The sequence below is a fragment of the Mustela nigripes genome, chromosome 6, assembly GCF_022355385.1.
Source record: "Mustela nigripes isolate SB6536 chromosome 6, MUSNIG.SB6536, whole genome shotgun sequence".
In the NCBI taxonomy this organism is placed as follows: Eukaryota; Metazoa; Chordata; class Mammalia; order Carnivora; family Mustelidae; genus Mustela; species Mustela nigripes.
The window spans coordinates 51,751,239-51,766,353 of NC_081562.1; the positions used below are offsets into that span (position 1 = coordinate 51,751,239).

A 15,115-nucleotide genomic window follows, 5' to 3' on the forward strand; every position below is an offset into this window, starting at 1 on the left:
TTTCAAGGACAAGACAACTAAAGGCAGGTAGGGAAGGTGGAGGGAGAGGATTTCTTTTTTTTTTTTTTTTTTTGGTTTTTTTTTTTTTTTAAAGATTTTATTTATTTATTTGACAGAAATCACAAGTAGATAGAGAGGCAGGCAGAGAGAGAGAGAGGGAAGCAGGCTCCCCGCCGAGCGGAGAGCCTGATGCGGGACCTGATCCCAGGACCTGAGATCATGACCTGAGCGGAAGGCAGTGGCTTAACCCACTGAGCCACCCAGGCGCCCCGGGAGAGGATTTCTAAGGAACTAATGGGACCCTCCTGTTTTTGGAAGGGGCCACAGGGCATCCACTTTGTATTAATTCTTTGTTCACATGCTTTATACACTTTTGAACGTATGTATATTCCACAATCAGAACAACTGTTTTAGGAATGTGTTGTACAGGTAGACACTCAGCGAGGGTTTCCTTCCCGAGAGAGTAAGACAAAGGAAAAGCAACACTTGAGAGAACAAATGTGCCCCACTCAAACCTACTAAGTCCCTGCGTTCCCACACGTGTTCTCTTGGGTCCGCAAAAGCAGCTCGTCCCGCTCCTGCGACCTCCTTTTACCGGGCATATTATTATCGCAAATAAAAACACACAGACACCAGCTAACAACTTCGACTTTTAATAATGGAAACAATTTGCCATTCCAGAAACAACTGCAGGGAAGAAAAATCTTCCCTATTAAAATAAACTCATCAAAATTATAAATATTATAACTTTTTTACTTCTGTGATTTAAAATGCTCCCCTGCAATACTACCCCCTTCATTTTTAACAACATTCTGGTACCATCACATATTGAAGAGAAAACAGTATTACAGCAAAGCTTAGTTTAATTTAACATAAGAATTTGTACAGTGATTTTTAAAAATCTCTGGCCTTACTGGCCTTTTCTTCTTTTATGCATGAAAAATGCTGCTGCAGGAACCAGTGTTTGGGAGAGAATGTCAGTGTTCCAAGAACTATGTACTGACAATTTCAATACAGCAAGTTTTCCAAACTGCAACTTGTAGTGCACACGACAACGAGCGAGGTTCTGGATACTAGAGAGGAGGATGCCTGTTTAAGACAATCTACTTCAAGTAAAAAAAAAAAAGAAAGAAAGAAAGAAAAATTCACAGATAACCATCAGCTACTACTTTTGTAGGTTCTAACAGTGTCTTAATCTGAAAAACAAATGCTTCACAAAATATAAGCTTACTGGGTGGGCAATTCAAAGACCAGGTGGTTGATAGCAGTATACTCAAACCCAAGCCACAATCTGAACAGTAAAACCAGTATAAAAAATCACAAAGGCATTCCCTGAACAATAAAGGTAAAGTGTTGGATGACAACGTCACTAAAACCTCATTGATGCACTAAAAAGAAGTCACATGCAAAATTAAACAAGATGTGCCCCATACATATTTTATAGCTAGTTCTACTCCCCGCCCCCAACTCTCCTTAAAAAGCTTAGGAAGATCGGATTGTCTCAGTAATGTGTGTGCACAACACAGACCACTGCGGACACCTGCCTCCAACAAGACGGGTGCTCTCTGCAAAGTCGGAAGTGCCACCAAGAAGGGAACAGAAATGCAGTTTTTAAAAGGCACAGTTCACTTAAGAGGCAAAGAAATGAAGCACCTTGGAATTTCAAAAAGAATCCATTAGGTGTCACCAAAGTGTTGACAATTCCTTGGGAATTTATAAACAAAATGTATCTAGACTTTAAAAAAAAAAAAAAAACAGATTATAAGGCCCCTTTAGAACACAGCATGGCTTTCTTGTTTTCAGATTGCTGCAAAAAACGAGGTTATTTAACCTGCTTTAAGGAAGGCTTCTGTTTTGCACGCCTTTCTTTGGTTGGCAGAACACCTGCTTTCGTTAGAGCATTTCCAGAAAGAGCCCCTCTTGTGTGGTCAGCTGGTGTGTGGCAGGGCAGCAGCAGGGGAGTCCTCCCTTTCTGGCCACCCTCCTCCTCAGTCAAGTACTCCTTTTGGAAGGAGGATCTGATAGCACTGGGTGTATACTCCACAACTAGGATCTACCTTAGAGAAGAACAGACTGCAATTTGTAAGAGAAGGTGGGGAGGAGCGAAGAGCGGAGGAGGAAGAGGGGGAAGGGTTCAGGAAAAAGGGAAACTAGGGAAAGAAGGGGAGTGATTGTCACAAAAGTATGCAGTGAGCTCTCTACTTGACAAATCCCGCAGCTAACCAGAAAATAGCCACCCCCTATCCAGACTCCCTTTCCATTCAGGAAACAGCTGGCTGGGGTAGGAGACCGGACCTGGGGTAGGAGACGGACAGTAACCTGAGCTAGCCCTCAGTCATGGCCCCACCACCCGCAGAAGCGCCCCACCCCCAGAAGAGAGCACCAGGACGGGTCCCCAGAGAGGGCGACCCACACCACAGGACCCCCTCTGGTCCACCTGGCTGGCCGCTCATTCTCTGGGCAGCTGCACACTTCCCAGCTCCTCCCTCCGCTCTAGCTCCTACTTGCTTTGGCTCTGTTGCCGGGTCTTACTCACCAGCCCATCAAGCACTACCACGATGGGCTTAACATCTCAAAACCGAGGCTTTCCCATCTGTAACCAAACACACCTGTCTCCCCGACCACTCGCCCCTCACCCCAACCACGCTCCCGCAGAGCTCCCCACTTCCGCTGGCGCCTTCCTCCAAACTTGCTCTTCACCTTCTCAGTCCAACTCCTAACCAAACCCTTCAAGGCCTCCGAGTTCCCGGCTTCAGGTCGCTTCCTCGGACATTTCAAGACCGAAAACAGAAAACGGACAGGTAGTTTCAACACAGGACAGTCTTCAGAGATTCCTTATTAAGCTTTAAAAAAAAAAAAAATCATCTGCACGTCCTTCAGCTCCACTTCACCATCACATAATCAACGAAAACAAAGTACGGAAGAAAGATAAACCAAACAAAACCCAGAGTCGTGCTTCCAGGCCGCCTAGATGGCCCCAGAGGGGAGACCACAGATTCACAGCTTGCCGAGAGGTGAGCCCGCGGGGTCGTCGGACGGGCAGCAGCAGCCCCGCCGGGAAAGGTCGGAAGGCGGCGGGGACTAGAGCCGGGGGTCCGAGGGGGCAGGCCCCCAGCGTCACGGGGCGCGAGGACGGCCCCCCCACCCCGCGAGAGAGACCCCGGCTGGGGCTGCGCACGCAGGTCCCGCGCCTCTCGGCCAGGGGCGGCAGGGGAGGGCGCGCCTAGCCGGGCGTCCGCACCTCGCTCAGGGCCGCCTCCAGCTGCTGGCGGTAGGCCGCGTAGCGCCGCTTCAGGCTCTGCAGCTGCTCGTCCTCCTCCTTGTCCAAGATCCGCAAGAAATTCTGTAGCTCTGGAAGGCTGAAGGCTTCCCACTGTGCAAGGACACAAGAAGGAGAAACCCAGGTGCTGAAGTCAGACCGTGGGCCGGCACAGGTGGGGTTGGTGGGGGGAGGCGCTCCCCAGCCTCCCTCCCCCAGCACCCGGGCCCTCCGAGGAAACCCGGGCCCACTCGCACCTCTGCCTGCCTCCACAGCTCTCCACAGCGGATCTCACTGGGGCCAAAGCACTCAGGGCCCCAAGTGCACCAGACATTTTCACGGCTGACCTGGCCCCTCTCTACCTGACCCCAGCAGCATCAGAAACCACTCTCCTCTGCCTCTCCTTGCAGTCACCACCATCACCGCCACATTCTTCCACTTCCCACAATCTTACCAGCTCCTACACAGCTCTCCAACTGGCCTGCTCTTCTCTACTACCTCTGCTGCCCCCCTCTGCATTCACCATCCTCTGCTCCAGCCGAGGGACAAACTCACCCAATAACCTCCTTACACCACTCTTCTGTTCCCCCATCTGTTCCCTCAGGAGCCAAGCTGAATATGAATACTCTTCATAAAATGCAGATCTAGGCATGTCCCTCCCCTATTAGAAACCTTCGGTGGCTTCCCCTGGTCAATCCTGCTAAGTCTGAAAGACCCTGACCCCTCTAGCTCCCTTTTCTCTCTCACACTGTCCCACTCATTACATTAGCTTCACTCACTTTCTCTACTCTGCCTGGCAAACTCCTACTCAACCTTCAAGTCTCAGCTTAAATGCCACTTCCTCAAAGAAGTCTTCCATGATTTCCTTCCTCTGTTCCTTCTGACCCAGAACAACACCTATGAGAAGCTCTCATTGAGCAATGGTAGCCCTGATCACAAAAGATTTAAAAATTATGGGGATCATTTGCTAAGCGTCTCCCTCACCTACTCTTTACCTACTCTTTTCTCACTATCTGGGCTTTGCCACTTGCCCTGGAGACTCTGAGTTGCTTCCCCAACAGCACCCCGCACCTAGCAGGCACTTTTTTTTTTTTAAAGATTTCATCTATTTGACAGACAGAGATCACAAGTAGGCAGAGAGGCAGGCAGAGGGAGAGGAGGAAGCAGGCTCCCCGAGAAGCAGAGAGCCCAATGCGGGGCTCGATCCCAGGACTCTGGGATCATGACCTGAGTTGAAGGCAGAGGCTTTAAACCTCTGAGCCACCCAGGTGCCCCTAGCAGGCACCTTAAGAAAAAAAATTTTTTTAATTCATCAATAAAGGTCAAGAAAGATACTTGGCATCACCAGAAGGGGTTTTTTAAATTTATTTTCCAAACAAAACACCTTCCAAAAGGGGGCCCTGGGTCCTAGGCTGAGAATCATGGCTTTAGGCAGAACAATTTTTCCACTAAAGGTTTATTTATTTATTAATTAGAGAGAGAGAGCACGTGCACACAAGCAGGGGACAGGGCAAAGGGGGAGAATCCCAAGCAGACTCTAGCTGAGTGCGGAGCACTGAGCCCATCCAACGCTCCCAGGCTCAATCTCACTACCAGGAAACCATGATGGGGGCCAAAATCGAGAGTAGGAAGCTCAAGGGACTAAATCACCCAGGGGCCCCAGGAACAATATCTGACAGGAACTCCCAGGGGTGTGGGGAGGGAAAAGGACCAGAGATAACCTAATACAAGTAAAACAGATGGAACAAATGGAATAAAACCACCAAGTAGGCATAATGGTAGAAGGCTGTCTGGAGAATTCTGACCTGGTTATTAAAGAAAGTAAGAAACGTGGAGTAGGAGAACAAACTTTCTACAATAGAATATTCTGTTAATTAAAACAGCACTGTCGGGGGGCGCCTGGGTGGCTCAGTTGGTTAAGCAACTGCTTTCGGCTCAGGTCACGGTCCTGGAGTCCCAGGATCGAGTCCCGCATCGGGCTCCCAGCTCCATGGGGAGTCTGCTTCTCCCTCTGACCTTCTCGCCTCTCATGCTCTCTCTCAAATAAATAAATAAAATCTTTAAAAAAAAAAAAAAACAGCACTGTCGGGGTGCCTGGGTGGCTCAGTGGGTTAAAGCCTCTGCCTTCAGCTCAGGTCATGATCTCAGGGTCCTGGGATCAAGCCCCGCATTGGACTCTCTGCTCAGTGGGGAGCCTGCTTCCTCCTCTCTCTCTGCTTGCGTCTCTGCCTACTTGTGATCTCTGTCGAATAAATAAATAAAATCTTAAAAAAAAAAAAAAAAAAAAAGCACTATCTTCCTAAAACTCCCCAGATCAAGCTCCAACTTACAGATACATAATTTACACGGCATGTTTACATGTATTTTTAATTTGTAACTCAAAACCACCTTTAAAAGTCTTTAACCCCATTTCACAGATTTCAAAACTGAGGGCTGAAGACTGGAAGATTCTCCTAACGTCATGCTCCTAAACTCACAAGAGGACCGGTAGGAAGTGGACTCCTGGCTTCCTAACTTTGTTGTTTTTTTGTTTTTTTTTTTTAAGATTTTATTTATTTATTTGACAGACGGAGATCACAAGCAGGCAGAGACAGGCAGAGAGAGAGGAGGAAGCAGCAGGCTCCCCGCTGAGCAGAGAGCCCGATTCCGGGCTCCATCCCAGGACCCTGGGATCATGACCTGAGCTGAAGGTAGAGGCTTTAACCGACCAAGCCACCCAGGCACCCCCTGGCTTCCTAACTTTAAACCTGGAAACTATTCTCACTGCATCACACAATGTTCTACATGGACAATTCATGCCATTTCTTGTTCAGGCAGAAGACGGAGACCCATGGCTTGCCCCAAGACCCAGGAATTTACTCAAGTGTCCTTTTAAAGTTGGTGGCTGGACCATATAAAGTGCTTTTTTCAACTAAACTGGCCTAAATTCAATCCTCCCTGGAGACAAAATGACAAATGATGCATATACAAACATAATTTCTAAATCACTGTGGCAAGAAGAAAAAAAAAGATTCTACAAAGTTTTATGTCTCTCATGATAGACAAACTCCTGCATTTCCTTTTTTTTTTTTTTTAAATTCCATTTCCTTCTATTTCTCTTTAAACGAATGAGCCTGGAGAGGTTTGTAGCAAACATATGGAGAGTATCAACTTTCACAGTTTAGCTGCATTAGGGTAATTTGGAGGTAGTAGAAGTGAAATGGGATCCTCGGGTGGGAAAAAGATTTCTTACTTGCTCTTTTCCCACCTCTGAGAATTATAAACCAAGAGAACAGATATTGTTTAAAAAAAAAAAAAATCTATTGTAGGCTAACCTTGGGTTGATTTCTGACAATTCAGAAACACACAGAAAGCTGTCCTCCAGACTCCTCTCCCCATCCCAAGAGACACAGAGAGGCAGCTAGACAGATGCCCGCCTGCGTGCATTCTCTCTCCTCCTGCCCAACCCTCCCCACCCCCGAGGAAATAGAGTCACTAGACTCAAGCAGTAAACCAGGGCCAGCTGCTCTCTACAGTGGAAAGCAAGAATGAACAATCACTTACCTCTCCAATTTCATGTTCACGAAGAACAAAACTCAGCGTGTCTGTTCTGGGCCCAGCCACCAAACGCAGGTAGAGCGGATGCTCCCTGTCCGAAAGCTTACAGGCGTAGACTGCAGAAGCAAACAGGCAGCCCGTTACACAGGATCCCGTCTTTCCCCAGACCATCCGCCTGGCTTTCCAGCCCCTCCTCCCGATCAAGGCAACACAGACCGTGACCCAGCCACCCAGTCACCGCCCTCCCTCTCCTATCGCTGTGAACAGCCAGAGGTGGAATGAAATCTACGCTAGTTCCGGTCTAGCTGCACAATACGCACTGTGCCTCGATTACAAAGGGAATAATCCTCAGGAATGAATTTTAATGGGTATTAGTCCAAGGATGGACCTGTCATTTATTCTGCTCCCCCTTTTAGAAAGCAAGATAATACACTTACAAAAGGATCTGCAGCCCCTTTAAGAAACAGTAAAAATATACCATCGAAGAAAACAAAGTCAGAGTGAATCTCTCTATACATTAATTTAGAATTATGAGCCGCTGCAAACCAACCAAGCCATCAGAACGCGGGCTCTGCTGGCTGCAGGCATGTGTCTCTTGCAACACATGGGGACACACACAGAGACACACACAGGGTACTAGCACTGCCTGCAGTGCTGAAAGACTCTGCCAGCCATGAGGATAATATTTCAACAGGATGCTATTACTGTCTGGCCATGCGGCTCAAGTCCAGCGGGCAGGCAACGAAGCTTGCCGAATAGCCCATCTGAGCTCCTCTATGGTATCCTGGCACTTCTGGATATGGCCACATCACAGGTACTTATTTCCCTGGAGATGTAAATGCCCATGCTTCAAGTTTGGGGCCTCCTGAGAGGCCTAGGGTCCTCTTTGTATTCTGCAGGGCCCAGCCCATGGTTTGGGGTCAAAGAGAAGTATGCACACTCAGCAACTAGCTGCATTTCCTCTCCCAACAAGTGAAGGCTATGTCTAGCACATCAAGTTAGTCTATTTTCCTCCATTGCTGCTGGAGGCTCTACCCCAAAAAAGCAGAGGTTAAGTAGCCGGACTGCCCACACATCTTAAGCATTTCCAAACAAGCACTTGATGACTCCCAGTATCATGGTTATTCACTGCTGGTGATCAGTTTCTGCTCGAGCACTGAACTACCATGTTCAGTTTCACACAGTTCCTTACTATCCTCTTCCGACTCGCTGCATGTGGGCATGAAGTTTAGACAGGCAGACCCCAGAGGAGAATGTTATTTATCCACTGTATGTGCCTCTGGGGGGCTGGGTGCCACACTGCCCCCAGGTCACGGATAGCGAGGCGAGCTCAGGAAACAGAAGAACCCGGGATGATGCCACGCACATCAGGAAGTCTGCAAATGTGCAGTAACACACGCGCCTGCCCATCCTCCAAGTCTCCAAGGAGGCAAGTCCCCCAGACCACCCCTGTTCAGAGGCACATCAAACGTGGAATGTGCTAATGAAACCTTCAAGCACAAAAGCATTCTTTTTCATCCTGAAGAGCATTAAAATTAAGGCTTACAAAAAAACTCAAAGCCATCCCCTGGTGCACACATCACAAAATCCTCCACAAATGCCCATCACATGTGGATGCCTTGAAACGCCTCAGACCCACAAAGTGTCCAACTGAGGAATATGGAAAGCCAGGAAATGGGAAATGGGTTAAGCCAGGATCACCAAGGCTCCCAGAACCTGTCCCTGGGCTCTGACATACATACACCCAGCAGCTTTCCTGCTGCTCAGGATGACAAAGACATAAAAGCAGACACCATTTTCATCTGAGGCCTGGCAACATACCTTGGTCTTCCCTATGACAACGCTTATAAAGTGCAAACTTGGCAGGGCTCTCGGTCACAAGAAACTTCTTGAGCAGGGCCTCGATCACTTCCCCGACGGTGTTCATGCTGCTGATGTGAAGCGTGTTCATACAGCCATTGCTACCGGGAGCGAGTTTTCCAGAAGTCTGAGGGGGTCTGCAGAGCTCCATCTGGACTTTAATGAAGCCAGTGTAAATCCCATTTGAATTCTGAAGCAGGAAGAAACACACAGTTAGATGAAAGGCAAGATACTCTTTGTCTGGTTCTGTGCTTTTACTGCTCTGTGGCACAGCTTCAGTAAAGATCGCCCCGAAGGGAAGGACCTCAGAGGGAGGTTAACACTACCCTGGCAAAGTGCTTCCAGAGATGGGGTCTGTAGGGCAGATGTGGCAATAGAAGCCTCCTCGTGCTGTGGGGACAGCAGTCTGGGAGGGACGCCTCCAAAACCACATGTGAAAGGTCAGGGCCCACTGGAGAGGTTACAGTCCACCGAAGCAGAGGCCAGCCAAATCCCAAGACACACTGGTGTGTGGCAGACGGGTCGGGGCCAACTGGCTGGAAGGAAACTTCTGCAGCTATTACACAGAAAAGGAAGGAAGGTCGTGGGGCGCCTGGGCTGGCTCAGTCCATTAACCGTCTGCTTTTGGCTCAGATTGTGATCTTAGGCACCTGGGATGGAGTCCCTGCATAGGCTCCCCTCCCTGACGCATGCACATGTATGCTCCCTCTCAAATAAATAAAATCAGGGAGGGACGGAGGGAGGGAGGGAAGGGGAGAGGTTCTGTGTGTCACTTGGAAACACCCAAAACCGAGGGAACAGAACCCAAACAAGCTACCTCATTCCTAGTGCCTATCACCCCGTGTCCTAGATGATCAATTTCGCCAAAATGTTTGGACACAGCATACCCCACATCGCACAGGGCATGGGGGCGCGTGATGATGCATCTTGGCGGCCTCAAGCAGCTACAGTGCCAACTACAGATATTATAAGCACTTGTCTTTTTTGTCTTAACATGTCTTAACTTTGTATCTCCTTCTATATACTATTTTTTACCCATTTTATTGAGATACGCTTTTCATGGGGGGTGGGGGAACCTGCACGTATTTAAAATACACAACTTGCTGAGTTCAGCACTTGTCTTCGCTGATGGTAGACTTACTATTTCTTAGTCACCAAAAACAGTAATAATCGTCTGCTCTTCACTTTTTCTTTTTTACGTCCAGGAAAAAAACCTATTTTAGTGTTTTAGTAAAATAAAGCCTTAGGTGTTACATAGAAATGAGACAGTTAGGGGCGCTGGGTGGCTCTTAAGCGTCTGCCTTCAGCTCAGGTCATGATCCCGGGGTCCTGGGATCAAGCCCAGCATCCGGCTCCCTGCTCTGCGGGAAGCCTGCTTCTCCCTCTCCCACTCACCCTGCTTGTGTTCCCTCTCTCGATGTGTCTCTATCAAATAAAAATCTTTAAAAAATTTTTTTTAAAAGTGAAGAAATCAGACAGTTAAAACGTTTTTAAAAACCCCCCTTTTTGGTCCACTGCTTTTCTTCGTTTCCACAAGATCAATTTACCATACTAATTCAATTGTTCATTCTTGTAGAAAGTATTCCACAACACTTCAAATTTCTATTTTTGCAACGTCATCTCCAGGGGGGTGGGGGGAAGAGCCGATGGTTGAGTGCAGTATTTCTCCTTTGATGAAAAGCGAGTTTGAAAACAGACAAGCATCACCATTGGGAGTAATGAAGAAGAAAGTCGAGAGCATGTGTCCCGTTTCCTCCTCTTCAAGGCGTCCCACTGGGGAGGAATCCTTTATCACAAGGGTTTACGTGTAGCGCTCCTCCCCCAAAGGTCACAGACATCAGCAGGGCCTGCTCTAAGCCAGTCACTCTGTCCTTGGCTGAACTGTCAGTTCACAGCCAACAGCCCAAGAGGCAGAAGTCCAAGGGCCCTGGAAACGGGCACCACGGGATGGCAGGTGCCTCCAGGAAAGTCACCAAATGTGAGGACAAGCAGAGACACTGGTCCTGTCTGAGGCAAATGAAAACTCTGGCTTTGCTCTGGCTCTTCTCCCCTGCCACTACGCCCCATGCCTTCTCCCGCCTCCACCAGCTCCCCACTGAGTTCAGTGTTCAGTTCCGCAGAGCAGGAGCCCCGAACAATGCAGAGCAGGAGACCCAAACAACGTGCAGGAAGCTGAATACTACATCTGCCCACCTTCTGAGGCAACCAGCCAGAAGGAATCCTGGCTCAATTCTATTCTAACCCACCAGCATGAAATCATTTTCCCGACACTTCCCGACTTATTTGCACAAGAGAAAACAGACGTAAGCCTTATCACAATTTGAGGTACCACCTGTATGTTAAAGAGGTGATGGCAATCCTTGATGCTAAAAATCTTTCCAGGGTCACAAATTTTTTTTTAAAGATTTTATTTATTTGACAGAGAGAGAGAGATAGAGAGATCACAAGTAGGCAGAGAGGCAGGCAGAAGGGGGGGGGGGGGGGGGGGGGGGGGGGGGGGGGGGGCAGACCCCCTGCTGAGCAGAGAGCCTGATGCAGGACTCCATCCCAGGAACCTGGAATCTCGACCTAAGCCGAAGGCAGAGGCTTAACCCACTGAGCCACCCAGGCGCCCCAGGTCACGAAACTTTCAAGTATTAACTGATGGGTGCGATAAAGCTACTTCAAAATAGAACTTTCATCTGAAAGCTGCAGAAGTACTCCACTTCATCGTCTGGTGTTTCTTACCATTTAATGGCTGCAAGTGCTACTAAGAGACTTTAAGACACATGGATGGGAAGACCTACAGTTTGTATCTGTCTTTTGCCAGGTGTAGGTGCTTACCAAGGTCATCTTCAACTTGTCTGTGACAGCCAGGTTGTATTTATGAACTTTCTCTTTGATTTCCTCTTTGCTGAGGTAATTGTGGGTTTCCTTCTCTTTCTCCACATCCTAGAAGGAAAACAAACCATGTTACACATGAACAAGCACAAAGAAAAATGCAGATAAGCCAGGATTCTTTTCGCATTCCACACAAGAACTCTGGAGCACTTCACCTTGAAACATACACACTGGCACGGAGGCATACACACGCCCTCTCACTGTCAAATTCCCGGGTCATCCACCAAACATGGCTTTCATTCCTTCAGACCAAGTCTTCCTGAGGGCTATATGGAATAAAACTAATCTATCAGCAGCTAAAAGGAACACTTAATACTATTTTGTACAGTTGTCCTTTTTAAATTTCCCTTCTGCACAAACACCATTCTCTAAGAGTACGTGCAAGACTGGTCATTTCCATTTTAAACAGTATCCACAGACACACACCAAAAGCTTCCCTTTAACATGTTCTATGAACCTTATGGTCTTTATAGCTTCACCATATTTATAAGCAAAAAGGTAGTGATGTTAGCTGGCACTCACCAATGACCCAATCAGACACAACTACCAGAGGGCAACGTACCTTCTGAACAAATCCTCATGTCAAGATACAAGTAGCCAGATCTCCCCTATCACTCTCACCACTCCCAACCCCTACAGTCTCACCCCAGCTCTGACCTTCCACACTGTGGTTGCGACGACATAGCTGAACCCTCTTACCACTGAAGGATTCCCCAATGGTTTGCTGTCTAAAGAGCTCAACCATCGCAGGATAGTATGTATCGTCCTTCTATAATATGCAGTCACAGGGGGGTGCCTGGGTGGCTCAGTGGGTTAAAGCCTCTGCCTTTGGCTCAGGTCGTGATCCCAGGGTCCTGCAATCAAGCCCCGTAGGCTTCCCCACCTACTTGTGATCTCTGTCAAATAAATAAAATCTTTTTTTTTAAAATGCAGTCACAGGCGCCCAAACCTCAGTGTACGGGGACCCCGTGAAGTCAACTATCCAAGACGCCTGCCTCGTGTTGCATTTCACTCTCCCAACAACCTAACCAAGTAGACATTATTCCAGTTTCCAAAGGAGATCAAGTTCTGAGCAAATTCACCTGCCAGCAGAAACTCAGCTGTTCCGTGGTGGCGAGACTCCCTCCCCCAAAGCCTATCAACCCTCAGTAACTCTAGTTCCTGAGACCTCTTGGGGTGGGAGTTGTGTGACACACTCATCTGGGGATGACCCAACTAGTTAACAGACCAAACTCAATTTTAATCGGGTCCTCTGTGTTGTTTCCACTAACACAAACAGGTTCCCACTGTCCCTGCCTGAGTCAAAGGCTACATGATCACATTCAACCCTGAGTAGCAACTCAAAAGGATGAAGGGTCCTAACTAGCTTCAAGTCAAAAAGAGAAGAGCAGCTAAATATGGACTGATTTATCCTCCACTACAAAACTTCTGAAGAGGTGTCTACCTTTTTACCAGAGGCTACCCAAGCCGGTCTCTGTTGCCATCTTTTCTTATGGGGAGCTAGTGCTACGAAGCCACAGGGAGTGGCAACCAAAGAACTGGCAGGAACACTTTAATAAAGAACGTAAAAGGGCTCCAGGAGTGCCTGGGTGGCTCCATCAGTCAGTTGTCCAACTCCTGATTTCACCTGAAGTCATGATCTCGGGGCTGTGAATGGAGCTTCTCACCTAGAGCAAGTCTGCGTGTCCCTCTTCCTCTGCCCCTCCCCCTGCATGCACGTGCACATGTTCTCGCACGCATGCACGCGCGCGCGCTCTCTCTCTCTCTCTAATAAATAAACTCTGCAAAAACAAAACAGAACAAAACAAAAAACCAACATAAAATGGCTCTTGATCCATTCAGGTGTCAAGTTTTTTTTAATTCAGAGCCTGAACATAGGGGTACGCTGACTATAAAGTAGGTCAGTAACTTCCCAAGTTTAGCAGCGCCCTGAAGTCAGATGGGTCGGTGTCGGTACTGCTGGAGAAACAGAGAGAGCACCCTATCTGGCCAGGAGGAGGGGGCGTCAAAGTCCCTTGGGGAGCCTTCGGTCTGCCAACATAGAACCCCAAAGCAATCCTTTATTTGGGGTCACTGGTTAGGAAAGGGGAAAGAAAAAAAAGCTGTAGATTAAAGTCACTTTTCAGAAGCTTCGGTGACTATTTCTAAGGAAATTCAAAACATACATTGCACCTGACTACCCGGCTCTTTCCGATCCACAATTCACTGGTCACAGGCCACAGCTGAAAAAGATAATGAGGCTTTGTTCCCACATTCCTTTTTCAGTAGATTGCCCAAGGCTCTCCCCAGCAAATACTAAGAAGTGGCCAGTAAGAGGTCTCCACTTCACAAATGTGAGATGTGGCACCAGCAGGGCATGAGAACACCGTGACAAAGAAGCCCAAACCCAGCATGCCCAGGGCTCTGACCCAGAGTCTGTCGCCCACTAATCCTGTGCCCTCAGCTCAATGGCCCACGTCTACTTCCGAGCAAATAAAAGAGACCAGCAGTGTGAATCATCTTCATCTCAAAAGTGCTTCCTGGCCTAACATGGCAATTTTGCAAAGATCTGCTGCTGCTCTTAACAGTATGACCTATGGAGCAAGATGGTTCCACTTAGGAATCAAGGCAATCAAAGGCCCACCATTAAAAATGTACCCAGGGGCACCTGGGTGGCTCAGTTGGTTAAGCTGCTGCCTCTGGCTCAGGTCACGATCCCAAGGTCCTGGGGTCGAGTCCCACATTAGGCTCCCTGCTTGGCAGGAAACCTGCCTCTCCCTCTCCCACTCCCCCTGCTTGAAGTCCCTCTGTCACGGTCTCTTTGTCAAATAAGTGTCTTTTTTTTAAAAAAAAAAAAGTTTTTAAGTACCCCCCCCCCACCATGGGAGGTGGAGGCGCCTGGGTGGCTCAGTCATTAGGCGTCTGCCTTTAGCTCAGGTCATGATCCCAGGGTCTTGGCATCGAGCCCCGGATCGGACTCCCTGCTCAGCCAGAAGCCTGCTTCTTCCTCTCCCACTCCCCCTGCTTGTGTTCCTTCTCTGTCAAAATAAACAAATAAAATCTTGGTGGTGGAAGTACCCCCAAAGTAAAGAGGGGCGCCTGGGTGGCTGAATCAGTTAAGCATCCGACTCCTGATTACAGCTCAGGTCAGGGTCTCAGGGTCTCAGGTCAGGATCTCAGGGTTGTGAGCTCAAGCCCCATGTCACTTAGCATGGAGCCTGCCTGTGATACTCTCTCCCTCTGCTCCTCCCTCGCACCCTACTCTCTCTCTAAAATAAACCAGTTACTTTTTAAAAATGAACAAAATAGCTAACGAACCAATACTGCAGCATATGCCCACCACAGGGGCTTAGTGCCTAAGTTAAGACACAGGAGAAGCCGAAGAACGAAAAGGAGAAGAGACAAAGAATGATTAAGAGCAAAGAGGCAGGGTCAAGTCAATTTAGTGAGTTCCCTTTTTTTTTCTTTCTTTCTTTAAGAATTTATTTTTGGGCACCTGGGTGGCTCAGTGGGTTAAAGCCTCTACCTTCGGCTCAGGTCATGATCCCAGAGTCCTGGGATCGAGCCCCGCATTGGGCTCTCTGCTTAGCAGGGAGCCTG

At 48.3% G+C, this 15,115-nt stretch overlaps 1 protein-coding gene across 1 annotated transcript in view; it reads right to left on the minus strand.

The window, feature by feature from the left end:
* Nucleotides 1–637: 637 nt before the first annotated feature.
* Nucleotides 638–15,115, minus strand: part of RASSF3 (Ras association domain family member 3) — a 75,374-nt gene continuing 60,896 nt past the window's right edge. The window contains exons 2-5 of the mRNA XM_059402547.1: nucleotides 11,480–11,587; nucleotides 8,618–8,846; nucleotides 6,803–6,912; nucleotides 638–3,373 (exon numbers count right to left, since the gene is read on the minus strand). Of these exons, the coding sequence (XP_059258530.1) occupies nucleotides 3,224–3,373; nucleotides 6,803–6,912; nucleotides 8,618–8,846; nucleotides 11,480–11,587 (597 nt within the window). The 3' untranslated portion in view covers nucleotides 638–3,223. The remainder of the gene's footprint in view (nucleotides 3,374–6,802; nucleotides 6,913–8,617; nucleotides 8,847–11,479; nucleotides 11,588–15,115) is intronic.